Here is a 20,710-nt window from a genome sequence, read left to right on the forward strand (position 1 = left end):
CGGATGCTCACCTAGCCCAAATCGCCTATTTGAGTTTAGCAAGGATACGTCCCTTTACTCCTCCATGGAATTCAACTTATATTCTACAAATGAACTATGGAAACCACCCCCTACTCAGTATTAAGTTGTATAATCAAATCTAAATAGATGGACCACGTTTTGTGGGAAAGCCTGGGGAGGATCTCAAAGCCAACACAGCGTCTAATTTGCTGGGTTTTGGCGATCACCTCGGATTTTCTATTAAAAACGGACCCATGTCCTAACTGTGAGCATTATCTGATCATGACAATGGAATAAAAACCTACTCAAAAGGCGATAATTGATACGGAGTTCATAAGCTTAATGCACGCGAAGGAAAACATTATATACTCGGCAGCTATGTCAGTTGTGGGCGAACAAGGACATCAAATATCTGAGAAAGAATGGAATTTGACCTACAACATTAAAGGGTATCCACCCCACACTTATAAGTATGGTTTAGCACTTGCAAATTCCCCCAAGTATCGTCCGGCTAGAGGGGTGGTCAAAACAAAATATAGGAGAAGAAGCGCAAAACAACTTGGCTGTTTACAATTATTGATAAGACATCTAAAAAAAAGCTTCAATATAAAGTATTTTTATTGCAAAGGACCTACTGAAACAGACTTATTACTCCTCGATAAATGCAGAGTCCCCAAAATTTGCTATAGACTTGAAAAAAATCCCCAATGTGTCAAATATGAAGGCATACATCATATTTTAGTGGAAATTCAATATTACAAGCAATTTTTATTTGACCTGGAATCTGAAGAAAACAATTTCCTCTTTAGTTAATTACTCCTGAAAAGTATGAAAACTTACCGAAGAAAATGGGACCCCTATAAAAATAGTTAAAGAAAATTAAGAGAAGATTCTAAACTCAAAAACTACCTATTAGTAAGTAACTGTGGAAGAAATTAACCTCATAATATAAACTATTTTGTCTTAGTGCAGATTATAATTATTTTAGGCCTACACATAAAATAGTATACCAGTGTAATTACGTGCTGCACGCTTGCTTATTCATGTGTTTCTTAATCGAGAAATATAATGTAAAATTAAATTGTATAATGATTACTAGCTACGCTTTAAAGTTATATCTCAACCAGTCATAGAGGTATATTACGACCAGAATAAAGCTCAGGAGTTCTAACTTTACTTTCCTAATCTATCTAATAATAAGATATTTATTAGGTTTTACGCCTACAAATCAGTTTTCTTTGGCCAATGCCACAAAGTGATTACATAAGAAGAAATAACCTAAGTAAAAATTAAAGTGCCTTTGAAAAACAAAATATATAAATAATAACAAAGCAGTAAACAAAGGAATTTTCCAAAAAATGGGTAAAATTAATGATAAATTAATTCTAGAAACATAAAATAAGATGATGCTTAAGAATGTCATCATAATCCTCGTTGTTCACGCAGTGGCCCAAGATATTGTAAAACATGGAGTAATATCCAAGCAGGAAAATTCATTGCTAGCTAGCCATGACGCATGGAAGATCTTTATGAAATTGGACCCCAAACCCTTCGAGACCTTGTTTCAACAAGTAACAAGACTAGAAAGAAACACGAATGAACTCAAAGAATCGACCAATTTCTGGTGGAACATACTATTGGTCGTATGTTTTGTATTCGCGACTTCCCTGACCATAAGAACCCTATTGACTTGTAATTACGGAAAAATTCGGAGACTAAGAAAGCGAAAACCAAGAGAAGAAAACGGGGAAACAGCTGAAATGCAGAGGTTAAACCCGGAACCCCCTGAGAACGTCTAAGCCAAGAAAAAGGGAAGACATTAGAAAACGAGCGGGTATAGAGGTCTCCACTCGTCCTTGCTATGTCTTGTTCCCTCATTGTAGTATTGTTTACGTAAAACCGTGTGGTTATGACGCTGCAACATGCGTTTCTTAAACAGCACGGACATGCGTGAACAATGCAGGCATGAAATATGTTGCAAAATTAGACCTCAAAAATTAATCATGTAGCATAAACTCTGTTTAAATGATTATTTTAAACCTAATATAAAATTAACTAAGTGTTGAAAGAAGTTAAAATAAAGTGTATGTAGTAGCGTATATTAGAAAGTATAATAAGAGACCACACTCAAAGTTAAAGATTTAATATTTTATACCGTCGTTAGGCTATAACAACTTAGAAGAAACTTCTATGTATTGAATTTCCCAATGGGAATTATGTCGTTTTATTATAATCAACATGATAAAAATTTCGTTTTGTGTACTAATATTAGTGTATTTATTTAACCCTGTCTCATAGCGTAAAATTCATGTACCCAATCGATACGTGACTTATTTGTACTATGAGTATTTACTTTAAAGAACGTGTGATTCAGCCTCGTTATTTTTATTACAGGAAGTGGATTGACACATTGGATATCGAGCATCACCATGAGTTGCCCAGTGCAGATACAACCTAGTAGCATCTATTTTCATCATATCTCAACCAACGAAGAGTACTCTCCATACAATTCAGGCAATTTTTATCCCAGCTTCGTCCACGAAAACGACAGTTACCTTTGATAATTGTTTCCTCAACCACAAACCATATTACATATCAGGAAACGTTATATTTAAATCCTAGTATTCAGCGCATTATCGAACTATATAATCACATAAATTCTGAGAACCCCATCGATCAATACAAGATATAAGTACATAAATGTCGCCTTTGATAATCATTATGGACCCATATACCATATGACCGTATAGTCATGATACTTGACGACCCCAAAAACTATTTATGGGTCACAGATTCACGCTTCGAATCCCTTTCGACCCTGACTCGAAATCCATCCTATCCCCTCTGTGTGGAAAGTTCATATCTCTGTTATCCCATGAGTGTTACGAGATAATTTCTGAACAATGGACCTGGAAACCAAAATTAACCCCAGTGACCAACCCCTCAGTGACAATAAACCCCCCAACAAGTTAAAGACAATATGTTGAAGGAGTCACTATAGTTTGATGTCGACCTGTTCCAAACCCAAACTTCAATTCCCCCATGATTAACCTAGGAGTTACCACAAAGGTTAATAGACGCAAGCCATGAGCTAACAATTTTTAAAGAGACACAAATGAACAATTTTATACGAGAATACATTCTCTATGTGCCTCAAAATATCCCAAAAATGACATGCTGAGAAGAAAATAAACGCACTCCCAGTGTTCGACCCTTTATAGAGAAGGCACCCTATGAACTATCGAAAAGCAGGTGAGAATGAACTCTGATAGCATATTCCCACACTTGTAGTTGGAAGCATCATTTCCCAGTTGGCAATTAGAGAAAGCCTGTCGTGTGAACACAATCGTGCTTGAACTGTTCCATGAAGAAACCATAACGTCAGTGCTTCAAAATTTTGCCAAGACGAAAAGAGTGAAGGAAAATAATTTACAACAGAAGGATTGAGTACGCTAAAGAGACTCGAAGGTGCTGAAATACATGTGAATTTACATATGTTACTTCTTAATAACTTCGATAATTAAAAAATCCCAATATCCTATCAATAACGTTGCATAGCAAACATCTCCAGTGAAAGTGTTTTAATTTTACCAGTGAATATGGTAAACCCAATATTGTGTCTTTTAAATCGTTTTTGTATGTAGTGTTAGATGTCCAGATAGAGTTATGTGTAGCGATGTCGAGCTATTAATTTAATGTAGCGTAGATAGAAAGTAGTGTGCCATATGGACAGCAAAATAAAAAAAAAACTTGTAAAAAGTGAATTAAAAAAAAATGTGAAGGTAGAATAGCCCCAGCCTTGTTGGAAATGTAAAAGTAATCAGTGTTAGATGTAGAAGAAAAAATCGGTAGTATAGTAGCTAGCCTAGAACCATGAATAATCTTAGTCCGGTAGATGAATTTTAAATAGGGAGGTAGAAAAAAAAAGGAAAAAAAAGTAATAGAAAAATTTTGTAGCACTCCCTGATCAACTCATAACATAAATAAAAAATAATTATGTAAAGGAAATGGTTAATAGACGGCGAACATTTTAAAAGCTGAAAGGCAAGCAAGTACTAATGACGGGACGTCATTAATTGATGGGAAGGGTAATATGTACCGTGAGTAAAATGCGAAGTATTTAAAATACCAAAATAAAGTTCCTTCCTTCTAAAGATAATTCCAACTCCTTATAATTAAGTCAAACGTATTTTCAAAAATAAAAATTCCTTAATCAGCAAAGAAAAAACTGCATTTGGCCTCAGACAAAGAACAACGCTATCCAAGCTTTGGATTTCGCTAAGACAGTGAGCAATAAAAAAGGTGCTACGCACAATATTTCTAAGGAAGTTTAAACGATAAGAACCGTGTGAACGTCTAAATCATCAAAAATAGTTAAGAAAGATTATTGGACGAAGGGTTCGCATCATTGGGCCACTTGGGCCAATGGTGAGCCAGTTCTTACAGCGCAAGACTAAAGAGCTACGTTTGATAGTGGGGTAAAAATTGCTTTTTGAAGGGATTCGTAAGTCAGAATCAGGACCATACAGATAGAATTTTTTCGCCATTCAAGCTTGGCAACTCGTACATGTTGTATCTCAGTCACCATTGTTGTCGCTTGAAGTTACTCATATATATATATATATATATATATATATATATATATATATATATATATATATATATATATATATATATATATATATATATATATATATATATATATATTTATTTATTGGGTCCCCTGAACCCACAACTCCACAACCGTATGAAGTAAGATCAGAAAATTGAAAGCCTCCGTGATGACTGTAAGCAATTATAACTCTAAAACGGTTGTTTCAAAAGGCTGGGGAAGACATATTACAAGTTTTTCAGAGAAATGATCTGAGGATAGTCGAGAACGCACAAGTACAGCCGCACAATTTTTCTAGCGTTAAATTTTTGAATGAGTTAAAATTGTAGATGTTGAATCAAACCTTGATTTAAATTTCCCGGTCAAACGTAACTTTTTTGGATCAATTTCTCAGAGGATTTTTTTCACTAGAAAGTTTCTTTTGAAGCGCAATTTCTAAATTTAGACTACTAGGGATTGGGGCTCGCTCTTTCCTATGCTGTAACTACTACTGCAATCATGATTATCTTTATTAATAAAGATGTTATTGTAACACTCTGGCGTTTCTTCAGGCTTATCTAATTTTATTTGGGGGGGGACTTATATTCCACCCCCCAGACCTCCAATTTCAATAGTTTACATTTTCTTCTATAATATCTCACAGTTTTCATAATATTTGTCATTCTTTTGGTTTTCTTAAGTTGTGTACCTACCTTCCCTAAAACAAATATTACAAACGTTGTTCCAGGTGAATCAAAAACATAAGATCATAGGTTTTATGTTCTGCATCGAATTTCGTTCCCCTTAGTTCTTGCTATTGTCCCAAAAATTATTATTAGTCTGAAAAAAGAAAACCTTACCGTTATGTTCAATACTAACTAACAGCATACCATGGGCACCTGGTCTATCTTTCAGCACTTCAGCTAACAGTTCTTGAGCAAGATTTTTTTGTATCACAGCAGGCCTTGAGAGGGGTGATTCGAAAACCGGTTGGATTGCTAAAAGGGGAGACATGAAATGTAACAACACCACAAGTTGAGGATCGGCTGTTTCAAGCACTTGTACTTCTCCTGTAGTATCACGCGGCAACTATAAATTTTAAAAGTGATATAATGAGGAATAATTAACGTCTAACAAAGTGCTACTCAACTCTTCCCCCATTTTGAACAGACCTTATATTCCTTGACTTTAAATGCCCGTAAAATTTATGTCGACACGCCTAAGATGATTTAGATTCATGTGGACAGAACCAATGCCGTATCCAGGGGAGTCAGACTAGTAAAAACGTAACAAAAATGAATATATACAAATTTCTGATGTGTTTTTAATTTTTACCTATTCTGGTAGATAATTATTTTCCTCAACTTCCTAGTATTCTCACCATTCTGTCTTTTTTTTTACCGTGTCTTTGGTACTCCGATCGGTGCTCTTTGGGACCTGAAATCGGGTGAGTAGTATGCTAATTTTAGTACCCAAAGGCATCTAAAGTGGGGATAGCAGCTCGCTAAATCTGGTGTCGATGGAAATTCAAAATTTCTAACAGTTCTAACAGTATTTTTTTTTTTTAATTTGGTCGCGAGCAGTGGCACCAATTCTAAATAATGCAGTCAAGAGATGGATTTATTTGTTTTTTAATGAAGACAAACAAGTTATTTCTCGAAATATAGGTCTGGGGAGGGGGCGGCTCTATCGATTTTTTTGAATTCTGTTAAAATTAAACACAATAAGGTATTTTTCAAGATCTAGGGGTACAATTATTATTCCCCCAATCACCCTCTCGACTGGTTTGAACATTCCTAGGAATGGGGCCTTCGATAAATTGTTTTCCTGCAGTTTATCAGAGAAATAAAGGGTATTTGTAGCAGACAAATATGGTTCATTCTGATGACTTTCCACTTTTGGTCTTAAGGATGGGGATGAGGTAGTACGTCTACAATATCTCTCCTCTGTTTTCTTCCATGTATATCAGTGATTAAATTTTTCCTAGTAGATGGCTTTTGAAAGTTACCCATTATATGCACTATTATGTTATATAAGTTATAATGTTGATATCCAGAGTGCCAAAATTAGCAACTAGTGTCCCCTCTTTAAGGTAGCTTCAAATTCCTTCGGTGCCGAAATTAGCAAGTAACTGTCACAACTTAAGATGCGCAATCCGGGTACCGAAACACCGACTTTAGTTTTATCGTTCTCCTAAATCAATATTCGGGCTGTGTTTCTCCGAAGTCAAAATAACCATGCTAATTCTATTGTTTTCATTTCCTAATTACCTAACTGTAAGGAGTGTGAAGGAAGGAAATGTGAATGATACCCCCAGGTTGGTATTTATACCTAAGTAAATTTAATATTTGGAAAGTTAGCATGCTATTATGTCACTTAACCTTTTCGAACTCCCGATTTTAAACCGAAATTGAAGATATGCTGCAGCACTTTTTTTTAGACAATTTATCAGTTATGTCAATTGTGCTTGGGATTTATCCCGTGCATCAACCAGGGAATTGATAGTCTACTGGTTTCAGAATTCTCTTTTAAGCCACCCTTTCTGGGGTACTGCTATTGCAGCTTCACCTCTAATAACACCATGGGTGCCCATAAGCTGAATTTTAGTAAGGGGGCTTACCTGGTCTAATTGGCACTCCAATGGTGTATATAGATCCCGGAGCCGCGATGGCGTACGCTGTGAACTCCACCGATGAGAGACCCAGTCGACTGCCACTGAAGTGTCGTAACGCCGCTGGCACGCCGCCGTCGGCTGATATAGCAATGTTTCGCTGACTTTGAATAAATTTGAGCCAATTCTTTATTGCGTCAACCGCAATTTTGGAGCTTTTTTCTCGTGTGGTTAAAGATTTCGATTTTGCTGCTTAGAAATCAAGTGCGGTTTTCAAAATTAAACAAAAAAAAGCGCACACAAACAGTTTTCAAGAATTCCTTGTGCTTCCAGGGTGAATTTTTATTCAGCGCTAGTTGTTGTAGCACTTCCATTGAATAGACAATTGTCTTTCGAATTGACGCCAGATTAAATTGCAGGTCGGAACTTGAGATTTAAGGACTTCTCTATTTCAGGACACCTTGGTATTGTTTTTATTACAGACTTCACGGCTCCATCACAAATGATGATTTTCCGCTAGTCCTGGTAATTATCGCATTTTCTAACACTGAGGCACCTGTTATACCTTCTCTTGAACGCGTCAAGGGAAGGATTTTTCGGGGTTACCTCTCCCGGTAAGCTATTCCATGTGGCAAACGATCGCCGGGCGAAACTCGTTTTCAGATATTCTTGGAGGGGAGTACCCTGCTCAAGGTAGTCCTGACGAGTTGTACTTCGCGAGTTGATCGCAAGGGCTTTGCTTTATCAGGAACGAGCTTCGATAGCTCCTCAGATAGAGGGTTATGCAAATACTTACAGAAATCCGACATGGACGCCACATCGAAACGTTCCTGGATCAGCTGTGGGGTTTTAGCTTTCGTCTTGCCAGAGGTTGCTGCTTGCACTGCTCTATTTTGAAGTGGAGCGACGTGGCATGTTGGAGTGGAGCGATGTGGCTTTTTGGTGCATCAGCGAAGAGAGGACATGCATATTCCATGATAGGTCTGATGCACGAATTAAAAATTGGCAGAATAGAATCATCAGGGAAAAGACTTTTGCATCTTAGGATAACTACTAACTTCTTGTTGCAAGAGGATCTAATTTTACTGAGATGCTCAGTCCATGAGAGATCCGAAGAGAAATTAACTTCAGGTAGGCGCAGTGTATCAACTCGCGTTTTTACCCCTCCTTTGAGGACGAAATCAGGATGAGCCCTCATATCACGCGCTTTAGAAATTAGGAGCTCTTTCGTTTTCGATGTGTTAAAACCTACAAGCCATGCATCACGCCTCAATTTTCTCCAGGTAAGCCTGTAGCTCCTTATGGGGTTCACTGGGATCTTCGTCTTTTGCGATTTATTTTTCTAGTTTTTTGTCATCCACAAAGTGGTGAGGTTTTTTCACAAGGTTGTCCCCTAGGTCGTTTATGAACACCAAGGAAAGAGTTGGCCCAAGAATATTTCCTTGCGGTACTTCTGATAAAACTGGGTGTTCTTTTGATATGAAGTCATCGAGGACAACTTGCAACGATCGTTGACGAAGAAATTTAGCAAGCACGTCAAATAGTTGACCATGAATTCTATAGTCCTTCAGTTTACAAAGAAGTCCTTCGTGCCATACACGATCAAAGGCTTTTGCGAAGTCAAAGGAGAGAAGGCAAATATCGTGTCCCTAAGAAAGGAGCTCAATCCACTCCTGATACTGCGCAATCAGGCAGTTGAACGTAGACCGTTATTTTGCAAAAACCGTATTGCGTGTCTGCCAACAACATATGTGACTCAGGGTGTTGGTAAAGGGTCTTATTAATGACACTTTCATAAACTTTACCTACACAGGACAGCAGACTTATTGGACCATATGATCCTACATTAGTAAGGTCAGACTCTGCCTTCGGACCAGGCAAACCACATGAACAGTTTTCCAGGCTTTCGGGAGTAATCCCGCTGCAAAGCACTTTCTATAGAGAGAGTCAAGAGGACCAGCAAGTTCAGAGGCACATCTTTTAAGGACGATGTTGGGAATATTTTCAGGTCCTGAAGCTTTGATGACATCCAGCTGGCTTAGCCTTCTGAGCACCTTCCTAGTAGCTATGTTAACGCTGGTGATTTTTGCATCTGTTCGTGATGGAAAGGTGGGAGGGGACCCGCCGTCCTCATCAAGTTGGAAGACCTTTGAAAAGGCTTGTGCAAGAGCATCTGCCTTTTCCTAGCCTGACTAGATCATCGTCCCTTCAACAAGAAGCGAGGAAGTTGATGTTGATTTAGATGACGGTAGGGCTTCTTTGACGATCCTCTACCACCGCTTTGTAGACGCACTTTTCAGTTTGTGTACAAACTTTTGCTGGTAATTGGCTCTAGCTTGACGTTCAGCTTTAACAGACTTTAGTCAGTACATCACTGGCCAAGTATAGTTTACAGTAATCCCACACATTTTTACACCCACCTTGTTTCGAGCGCTAATAAAAGCAGCCCGGTCCTCGTCGGACTCAGTTGAACACCCTTTCTGGGCCCGATTGCCTTTCTACAAGCAGCATTGAACCATGGCTTATCTCGAGATGAGACTTTTACTGTTTTTGATGGGACGAATTGCTCAAGAGCCTCTGTAATCACTTTTTTGTAAAGTGCCGCTGCTTTATGTTGTGCTTCTTTTAAAAATGTACTCTATGGCTTTGCCAACAAGAAGTTTCCCAGACTATCCCTGTCTGTGCTTTGATACTTCCTGATGATCCGCTCGTGCATTACAGATGGAGGTATTTTGAGGTTTCCACGAGCTATAAATGCCCCATGGTTGCCGGCAAAAGGATAGCTTTCAACACTAAAGGAATCTGAATTATCAGTTAAGAAGAGATCAAGCCTGGATGATGCGTGAGGGCCGATGTAAGTGTCGAATTCAACAAGTTGTTCTAGGCCGTAAGCAAGACTCAGGTCTAGCAGAGCTAAGCCCTGCGCATCAGTCGTAGGACTTTTAAGCCAGGGGCCATGATGAATGCTGAAGTCTCCTTGGATTATTATACCTGCTTTAGGGAACTTTTGCTTCACAAATTCCAAGCAATCGTTCAGCTATTCGGTGGTTTTCATCTTTGGTGGGTTATAGACTGTACCAATAACAAACGACTTGTTGGATAGGTTTACTTTAACCCAAAGGACCGCCTTATCGCTAGGAATTGAAAGTGCCAAAAAGAGATGTTATTTTTGAGGTACATAGCAGCACCACCTCCACCAAAAGTCGATCCTCTCTGGTTTTTGCGATCCAGTGTGAGCAGAGTGTAACCAGGAATACTGATCTCACTATCAATGACGCTAGAATTTAGGTTGGTCTTGGATACAAACATGGCAGAAGGGGAGACCTCATCCATCATGTGCTGTAGGTGATCCAACTTGGATCGGAGATCACGTACATTGTGGTGGGTAACAGTAAACATATCTGTAAGAGTTGTCTTGGGGCGCGTATTTGGTCTTCTACTAGAAGAAAGTCCTATCCGAAGCTGTTTTCTCCGTTTTCAAACTTGGTAATTACCGGGTGGATGGCCCAAACAGCGGACGAAAGAACCCTAAGACAGAATTTGCCTCATCAGATAAGGAGCGGTCATAAGACGTCATACTTAACCTCAGCAAAGGTAGTGGTGACCCCAATAGGGGAAGGAGTCGGCACCTTGCGGTACCTACCACTCTCAAGCTCTTTGACCAGGGACGCCAACCCCTGAGTGGTTTGCCGGAGCATAGCACCGCATACCCAAAATTCGATTCCGTGACATAGCAGCGTTGCTTGAAATGGTAGATTCTGAAAATTATCAAGTTCATAACTGTTAAATTCTGAATTTAACATCAAGGACATTTAATGTGTTTCCTTTTTCGGCATAAAACCAGTGGAGGTGTAATAACTAGGAGTAGACTAAGTATCTAATTACAGGACCGGGACCTATTTCAGACATCAACAGAAATGAATGGGAAGGAAACTACAAATGTAGGTCTCCCTAATCACCATCTCAACAGTTATATCTATTATACCACCTGGAAAATTAATTTTTCTCTACTAAATCTGTCTAAATTTTCTTAATAAGTATTTCATCTATTTGAATATTTCACCCATATATAATAGTAACTTTTAAATTTACAGACAGTTGATAGTAGAGGCCTAATTGCAATTTCAAATTTTTAGCTGGAGTCTAAGTTTGGAAAATAGGCTACTACCTAATCTTGAACAAAGGATCTTAAAATTGAAGCATCTCAATCATAGACAGATCCAATCACTGACATGTGTTGTGAAACAGAGCAATCATATTTAAGTAGGTTTGGCCTTAATATTGTAGTCAGCCAATCCTAAATATTTGCATCAAGTCCAAGATTAGGAACCTGCTATCTTTGTTTAAGCAAGATACATTTAGTCAAAACATTTGTACAAGATCACACACTGTCCAAGTACTGTTTTTTTTTTACTCTAATTCCTCTTTCATGTACTAGATATGATCTGACTGTTCCAGCCACTTACACACATTATCCCTCCCATCAGTGACAGTCGCAACACTGGCCTCTGCAGTAGGTTCTATCTTCTCCATGATGGCCCTCATAGATGACTTCTACAAAGTTCAATCTGGATTGGAAGGGGATATACCCCTTCTCCCCCTTTCTGGATGCTTCTTCCTTCTGAATTCCTTCTGGATGTTTGAAGGTATGGGGGAAGATTTTTCTACCAACCTAGCTGTGATGTAAATGGTGACAGTTCTTCTCGGTGGTGACGGTTGCTCGATGAAAAAATGCTACTAATTTTGATAATTAATTCTGTTAGTAATACATAGCTGTTAGACATTTGAACTATTATGCAAGGGTTCTGGACTGCCACAGCTATTTCAATTCTACCAGATTTATATTTCTCTTGATGAATAACGAAGAAGACCAGCGTCCAGCTAGCAACTCGTGAAGTTTCTAAATCGTGAATAGGCCCAAATTTGATATAAATTAAAAACTGGGATTTCAGAAAGATGGATCAAAATACAAATTTTTGTGCTCAGCAATGATCGGGCCAGCGGCGCGCAGCTGCTGCTAATTTTGCCACCGCCGACCTTCCATTATCGGTACGGTGCCAGGGTCTAGTTCTATGATCTAAAATCTCAAAGCAAAAATATAAAAATATAAGGCAGCGTCATTCAGCCAGGGGGGGGGGAGAACCCCCTGCCCCCCTTATGGGCGTCCATGAATAACACGCACCCAGAGGTTAACGCAAGAGAGCCTCCTGAATTAAAATATTGCTTACATACTTGGTTTACTTCCTATCTGCATTGCTTAATTGATCCTTAGAAAACAGTATTTTTATAGTCCCTCTTAAAACATTTTTGCTACTGACCTTAACCCTCCCCCCTATAAGTCAGTTTTAGCTAACCATTTCTTATAGCAGACAACTAACCGTTTCTGATGTGCACTGACAACAGTTTTATGATCAGTTTTAAGGTGAAATAATCCTGACTTAGTCATTGAATTTCGCTTCTTTAGATATTTCTGAAGAATTTTCTATATCTTTCCTAAGACACGCGTATTCTGGAGACTTTTCTAGTAAAACTCAAAATCAGTAAGGACAAGTCCAGGAGAGCACCGTCAAAATCGATAACAGGGCTTCAGTTAAAGTAGTTGTAATGAATAGGGAATTATAGCCTAATTATTAAGAAATAGCACTCTCTGCAAGGCAACACGAAAAACTAAATGAAGTTTGTGTGTTGGAAATACTAGAAAGGAAGAATTTTGCTTTATAATATACATTTGCACTTTTAAAACTTCTGGCTTTGGAATAGAGAATTTTGTAAGAATCATATCCAGATGGAATCTTAGTTTAGCTTTCAAGGTGTGAAGACCTCTATTACAGAAAGATTCGGAAAAAAGTGGATGTATCGCTTAGCTTTCAGTGAACAGTGATAAAAGTTATACTACATTGTAGAAAATAAAGTGCAGTACAGGATGGCACAAAATCCATCACATTATTCGAATTAATCAGTGTATTAACCACCAGCAAATTATGAAAACAATCCAGTGAATATTAGTATCCCAAGACAAGACCATAATTTCGTTAACCGGGTTTGAGTTTCGCTTTTACGAGTGACAGTGACTATGGCTTCGAGCAATGATACCGGCGGCCAAAATGAAAAGGAAAGTTTATGCCCCATCAATAAACAAAAAAGCATCATTGTATTACTGAGATTTCTGAAAAAGGTCTTCGGAAACGTTAAAAAGGTTCCTGGTGGGAAAGAAAATGTTAGAGAAATATGCGACCGGATCCTGGCTCTGCACCAGACTGTAATAGAAGAAAATTCGGAGCTTCTACGTAAGAAGAATAAACACCTGCAAAAAATTGTCGAACTACAGACCGAGTTGCAAGAAATTCGTCAAAGTTCACCCATCATTCAGAATCATGCCCGTTCGTATGCCAGCGTAGCAAAAGGACCCGAGTCGCATTGCCTGGTCCTTGAACCAATGAACACTACCCTAAAGAACCAAGATGGAAGGAACAGATCTCAGAGAAATCAAAATACTGTCATGTTACCAAAGAGATATCCCAAGTGCTAAAGGAGGATAACATAAAGTTCGCAGCAAAGAAAATTGTACCGGGAAGAGGAGGTAAATATATTCTCGAAGTGCAGAGCAAAAATGACTTAGATGAAGCCCTCATGGTTTTAACAGAAAAATCCGAGCAGTTGCAGTTCAAACCAAAACCAGTCACGAAGCGTCTCCCACGAATGGTAGCGAAAGAAATACCATGTTACGTAACACGCGAAGAAGGCATGAGCTGTTTGATGGACTCGAACCCCTCAGTTAAAGACCTCGTAGCGAAAGGAGAAACCTTCAAGGTTATCAGTGTCGTGGAAAGAGGAACCAGAAAAAACGTGATTATTGAAGCCAGCCCAGTATTACGGAAGAAAATCATTTCAAATCGTGGACTTAAGTTCGGGTTTTTAATGGTTGATTGCGAGGATCACATCAACATCATTTGATGTACGAAGTGCTGTCTCTATGGTCATAAACGTTCTGTTTGTAAGGGTGATGTTGCGTGGTCATGGTGCATGGGTAACCATGCTTACGAGGACTGTGAAAAACCTTTCACAAGTCACCCGGTGTTTCGGTCATGTAATAAAAAAAATGTCAAATGTGAGTTACATGCATCCTATGAATTTAAAAAATGCCTAATTGCTCGCGAAATCACGGACCGTCTCAAGAAGAACATTCAGTATAATTGAATACTCAAAATGATTTACTTAGCACAAACAAACTGACATTTTTTCCGATTAATCTTCAGCACTCTTGTAGTGCACTAGTTCAGTTTCAGAAGACACTTTCCGACCTAAAACCAGATGTGGTATTGTTACAAGAACCGTATGTCAACAAGTTCGGAAAAATAACATGTGTACCAAGTGATTATGCAGTATTCTCAAAGTTTGATTTTGAGAAAAGATTCTTCAATGCTGCAGTATTAGTTAAAAAAGAATTTAAGTGTGATATTCATTATGATGAGTCTACAAACGAGTGTGTCACCGTATCTATTTATTTGTAGTCAAGAATCATTAGAGTGTTATCAGTATATTGCTCCCCTTCGCTGCAGTCCTTAGATTATCAGCTGAGTATTTTGGATAGAATGTGTAATCCTTTTTACGTGATAGGTGGGGATTTTAATACTAAAAGTCCAATGTGGCTAAACGGTGTTTCTACTGATCATAAAAGAAAAGAATTAGAGGCTTATGTAACTTGTAAACAGCTTGTTGTTATTAATGATCCTGATTCACCCACATATTATCATCATTATTCTAGCCCAGATGTTACGATTGCTAGTATACAACTTTTGACATATATTGAAAACTGGAGAGTCCTAGAAGACCCTCCTTCACTGTCAGACCATTTGTATATAAGTTTTGATCTTAATTTTGATAATGAGATTAGAGAGAAAAAAAAAAACCAGCTATACAATTTTAAGAAGACTAATTGGGACGTATTTAGTGCTGTTTTACTGAACCGTATTGATGAGCTTTTTGTATGTAATTTGGTTTCAGAAGAAGCAATCGATTCAGCCGTTGATCTTTTAAATAATTTATTACAGAATGCTATACAAGAATCGACTCCTATGTGTCATAATAATTTTTTTAAAAAGATACTGCTGCTGGTGGACACCACAATTAAGTGAACTAAGGAAAGAATATAGACGTAATTCGAGAATTTTTAAAATGTCAAGATCGATAGAAAGTGAATTAAATACGAAAAATGCTAAAAGTAAATATAATATGGAAATTTTCAACGCTAAAAAAGAAGATTGGAGGCGTTTTTGTGAAGAAAAGGGGACTACAGATCCGTGGAATACGATTCATAAGATTTTTAGGTTGAAGGGTGGAACTGCAAAGACTATACATATTAAAAAGAGTGATGGTACTTTTACGAATTCAATAACTGAAGCTGGGGATGTACTTTTAAATAAGTGGTTCACGAAAGATGAGATATCAGATGACAATATCTATCATCTTACAATTCGACAAGAAGTAAATCAGATATTAGAAGAAGATATAGAAAATAGCGAGGATTTTCAGTTTCAAGACCTTTTAGAAATTGTAAAAATTAAAACCAATGAAAGCCCCAGGCCCAGACGGAATCTTAAATTTAATTTTGAAAAAGAATATGAATGTAATTGCACCAACTCTTTTAAAAATTTAAACGCGTGTTTGAAAGTTTCGTATTTCTCTAAAGAATGGAAAAAGGCTAATGTGATAGTAACAAATAAAAAGGGTAAAAAAATGACGGTAACGCCCGATCGTATCGCCCTATAAGTCTGCTTTCTAATTTAGGAAAAAATTTTGAGAAGTTAATAATGGGTAGACTGAATAATTTAAGTAATGATAAAAATTGGATTTCAGATTATTAGTTTGGTTTTCGAAAAATAAAAGCACAGTAGATGCGGCTGATAATTTGGTGACTATGATTGAAAAAAACAAAAAGAAGAAGTTATTTACATTGTGTATATTTTTTGATATCAAAGGGGCGTTCGATAATGCTTGGCATCCAGGAATTATTAAAAAGTTAAAGGAAAAAGAATGCCCTTCTGGCTTAATAAAATAATTCATAGTTATCTATCAGATCGAACAGTCGCATATGAAAATGGAAATTTACATTTACTAGAAAAGTCATGTTCACAAGGTGGAATTCTATCTCCTTTTCTTTGGCTTGTTAATATTAATAATATTCTTGAAATTAATATAAATGAAAATTGTTTGATTCAAGCATATGCTGATGACATATGTGCTATTATTACAGCAAAGAATGTAAGTACACTGGAAAAAGTAGCAAATAAGATTTTCGAGAATTTTGACAAATGGGTCGTAAATAATAAATTAACATTTGACACATTGAAAACAGAGGTCGTCTTATTCACAAATAGACATAAAACACTCCACGTCAATTTAGTATTTGGAGGCGACGTTATTGAAGTTAAGGATATAGTTCAAAATTTAGGTGTAATTTTAGATAGGAAACTTCTTTGGACAGAACATGTAACATGCAGAATTAATGAAGCTAAGAAATATTCAAGCCGTCTTTTAAGCGCGGCAAGGATGACCTGGGGCTTAATGCCTTTCGCTCTTAGAAAATTGTATAAGTCAGTAATTGAAAGTACTATTTTTTATGCTGCTCCAGTATGGATTGGGGCCTTAAGAAAAAAAAAATATACAGAATATGTTACAGTCAGCACAAAGATATTCAACCCTTAGCATTTCAAAGTCGTTTATAACTGCTCAAAATCTTGTAATTACGTCCCGGTCTGGTGTCCTTCCATTCGGTCTAAGAGCAATAGAACAGGCAGTGATGAGGTTTGGTAAAAAGGGACGTCCCCCATTATGGCCAGATATTGTGCATCCTAGTTTTCCTTTAAATAGATACTTCGTTGATCATAGCGTTTTTACCGATGAAATAGCTGCTGAGTTGTTAGGAGTTGAGTTTCTGATGGAAAATTATTTCTCACCTTTCCAACTGAACCGTAGTGTTTTAAAAAATGCTCTATCTAACAAATGGTATGTAATATTTGAAAATTATATGAGTAGTTGGCCTGTAAGATTTTTCAAATGTAAATAAGATTTAATTTGTGCGCAAAAACTTGAACCAAGCTATATCTTAACTCAGTTTATAACAGGCCATTCGAAACTGAATTATTTTTTACATAGAATAGGCATGACGGATAGCCCAACGCGTGAATGTGGATGCATAGAAAACTTTGAGCATGTCCTGTATGATTGTCTTTTTTATGTTCGTCAAAGGTTTAATATGATTTTTGAATTGAGAGAACATAATGTTAGCTTCCCTTTAGATTTAATTATGATAATTGGTGATAAAAATGTTAGGAACATAGTGAAGAAATTCCTGTATAACATAAATAGATTTGATGTTTGAGGTTATTGTGAAAGTTTTCTGAGGAGTGTTTAGTGAATGTGTAGTTTTTATTTCCTTTTTTTCTTTTTTTTTTCTTTTGTAAGTATTTTAGTGTTTGTGTATAAATGTATTTATATATTATTGCAGCGTAAAATACCTGTTTGGTGCAGTCAATTAATAAAATCATTCATTCATCATATCCAGATGTTCTAGTTACCATAGGATAAAACTCACGAAAGAGTAAAATTGGCGGGACATTGGATTGAAATATTTTTTTAACAAAAGAAATAAGTGAACAGGAAAAAGTCTCTCTCTGTGACAAAAGGTATCTTGTCTTTTTATTAAACTACACAGAATTTAAATCATTAAAGTTACTATTCTGTGCAATTGAACAAAATATTCTGAACAAAATTATCTGTTTTTTTTACACTAGTCTCAGTATTATTTATCTATTTTCTACATTTATTTATAATATATAGTTAGGATTATCGGAATCTGTTCTTTTGGCAAGATTCGTAGTCCCACCAGTTTTGTCAACTATGACTGCTTATCTAGGAAACGTACCGATTGCAATGCTTGATGAGAAACTTAAATCGAATTAAATTTGTAAGTCAAACTTGAGAAAAACAATATTACTACAAACAGGAGTTTCGCTACTGCGATCTTTTCCCTCGCCGTATCATAAATGCTCTAAAGCCTATTGCGTCATTTTTGATTTATGAAAACTATAGGTGTTTTGAACATGAACAGTCCAATTTAGTTTTCCCAAAACAACGGAGATAAATAACAAATAATCAACAATGAAGATAACTGAAATGAACTAATGAAAGGAAACTGAATATTCAACATATAATGATATTAATCATTATATTATTATCATGATATTAATTCATTGGCCTTTGTCACTCTTCCCTTGTTTTATTCCCTTGGGCTGTGACCAATTAATTGTCAATGTCTATCCCCCAGACTGCATGCCTGTGCACCATTTTCACTTTCATCCATTTGCTTTAAAGTACCCCCCCCCCCATTTCTTCCTCGTCTCTGACTGGGATCCATGAATTGGCAATGTCAAATTCTCCTACAGAATAACTTTGCTTCCGTCAATAACATTGCACCACCATCTTCCTCAATACAAATTATTTCCCAGGGGATAGCAATTAATCTTTTTTAAGGACTCTTTCCTCCCTTCCAAAAAATATTATAACATTAAAGGAAGTATATTCTGGGGGTATTTGTAAGAAACGCTTCAGTTGGGTTCAAGGAGCACCAAGGTCAAAAACCGTCAGGAAGGCTACACTCAGATCAGATAGTCAAATATTGCCATAATTAAACTTCAAACTTAATCAGATTAGCATTTAAGACAAGTTTTGTTTGAAATACTCCCTCCAAACTTTCTTGAGTTTAACTTAAACATTGATTTTTGTCTCATCTATTGATTTCAACATTCTATTTGCCCGAGTTTAAGTTAAAAAAAAGTCTTTTGAGAAGCGAAATGGGAAACATCTTTCTTTCAAGATTTTTTGATTAATTTTATTACTTTAAACTTATATCTGAAGATCTAATCTTATTCTTTATGACTTAATAGTCCAACCTTGGATCAAATGTATGGTTGACAGTGGAAATTTTGTTTCAGTTTAAAGGTGCAAAATTCACCATTAATTTTAAATTCCCAGAGGGTGTAATGGGTGCTCAATCTGAGGAATCTTTTTTAAGCTGTATTGCAAGGATCAAAAGGATTGGTTATCTGGATTGAAAAATATTATAATATTAAAGGAAGAATATTCTGGGGGTATTTGAGAGAAATGCTTCAGTTGGGCTCAAGGAGCACCAAGGTCAAGAACCGTCAGGAAGGCTGCACTCAGATAGTCGAACATTGCCACATTTAAACTTCAAACTTAATCAGATTAGCATTTGAAACAAGTTTTGTTTGAAATATTCCCTCCAAACTTTCTTCCCACTCTTAAAAGTTTGACTTGAACATGGATTTTTTTTTGTCTCTTGCATTGATTTCAACATTCTATTTCTCCGAGTTTAAGTAAAAAAAAGGCTTTTGAGAAGCAAAATAGGAAACATCTTTCTTTCAAGCTTCCTTGGTTAATTTTATTATTTTAAAACTAAAATCTGAAGATCTAATCTTTATCTTTATGACTTAATAGTCCAACCTTGAACCAAACGTACTGTCGATGTTGGAAACTTTGTTTCAGTTTAAAGGTGCAAAATTTAACACTAATTTTAAATTCCCAGAGCGTGTAATGGGTGCTCAATCTGACGAATATCTTTTAGGCTGTGTTCCAAGGGTCAAAAGGATTGGTTGCCTGGATTGATCGTAAGATAAGTTACCAGAATGTACGTGGATCAAATTGATTGCCCTTGCGATCAACTCTCCGAAGTACAGTTCGTCAGGACTACCTTGAGCAGGGTACTCCCCGCTGAAAATATCTGAAAACGAGCTTCACCCGCCGATCGGTTGCCACACGGAATAGATTGCCGGCAGAGGTAATTCAGAAAAATCCTTCCCTTGACGTGTTCAAGAGAAGGTATAACAAGTATCTCAGTGTTATAAAATGAGATAACTACCAGGACTAGTGGCAAACCATCATTTGTGATGGAGCCGTGAAGCCTGTAATAAAAAAAAGCTCTAGAGTACTAGCAGGATCAAAACCACACCAGATAAAGTATGTAAAGCATTTGAATGGTCCACTTGGACGTGGGACACGCACATAAATACATGTACAAAAGATATATGCCCACAAAAAAGTTTTCAATCGGGATGGCTGACTTTCAAATAAATCTTCCAGAGGAAAGGGGCCAAAATAAAAAGGCTGTTTTTGCCCAAAAACTGTGGATAACCCAAATTTAACAATTTTTTTTTTATTTTTGATTTTTCAAAGCAGGACAAGAAGTGAACTCCTGTACCTCCTAAAGTGTATCTCATTAATTTGTTTGCACCTTGAAATTTATTATAAGAAGCAGAAAAACATTTTTTTTTATATAGTCATAAATGGAATATTCTTGATACACTTTCTTTTTAAGTCTAGGACAACAATAAAAAAAAAAAAAACAGCGAATAAAAATGGTAATGCTTTGTTATCCTAACTTTTCAATATATTTCAAGGGATAAATAAAATTAGTGGTTACTGATATTAAG

General features: G+C 36.7%; 1 protein-coding gene across 1 annotated transcript in view; it reads right to left on the bottom strand.

Annotated features, from left to right (window-relative positions):
- The window catches only part of LOC148940687 (uncharacterized), a 129,029-nt gene that overhangs the window by 28,411 nt on the left and 79,908 nt on the right, over positions 1-20,710 (bottom strand). The window contains exon 3 of the mRNA XM_089104811.1: positions 5,452-5,680. Within this exon, the coding sequence (XP_088960937.1) occupies positions 5,452-5,680 (229 nt within the window). The remainder of the gene's footprint in view (positions 1-5,451; positions 5,681-20,710) is intronic.

The sequence above is a fragment of the Artemia sp. Qi Xiang Cuo genome, chromosome 19 (assembly GCF_049724085.1).
Source record: "Artemia sp. Qi Xiang Cuo chromosome 19, ASM4972408v1, whole genome shotgun sequence".
Taxonomy (NCBI): Eukaryota; Metazoa; Arthropoda; class Branchiopoda; order Anostraca; family Artemiidae; genus Artemia; species Artemia sp. Qi Xiang Cuo.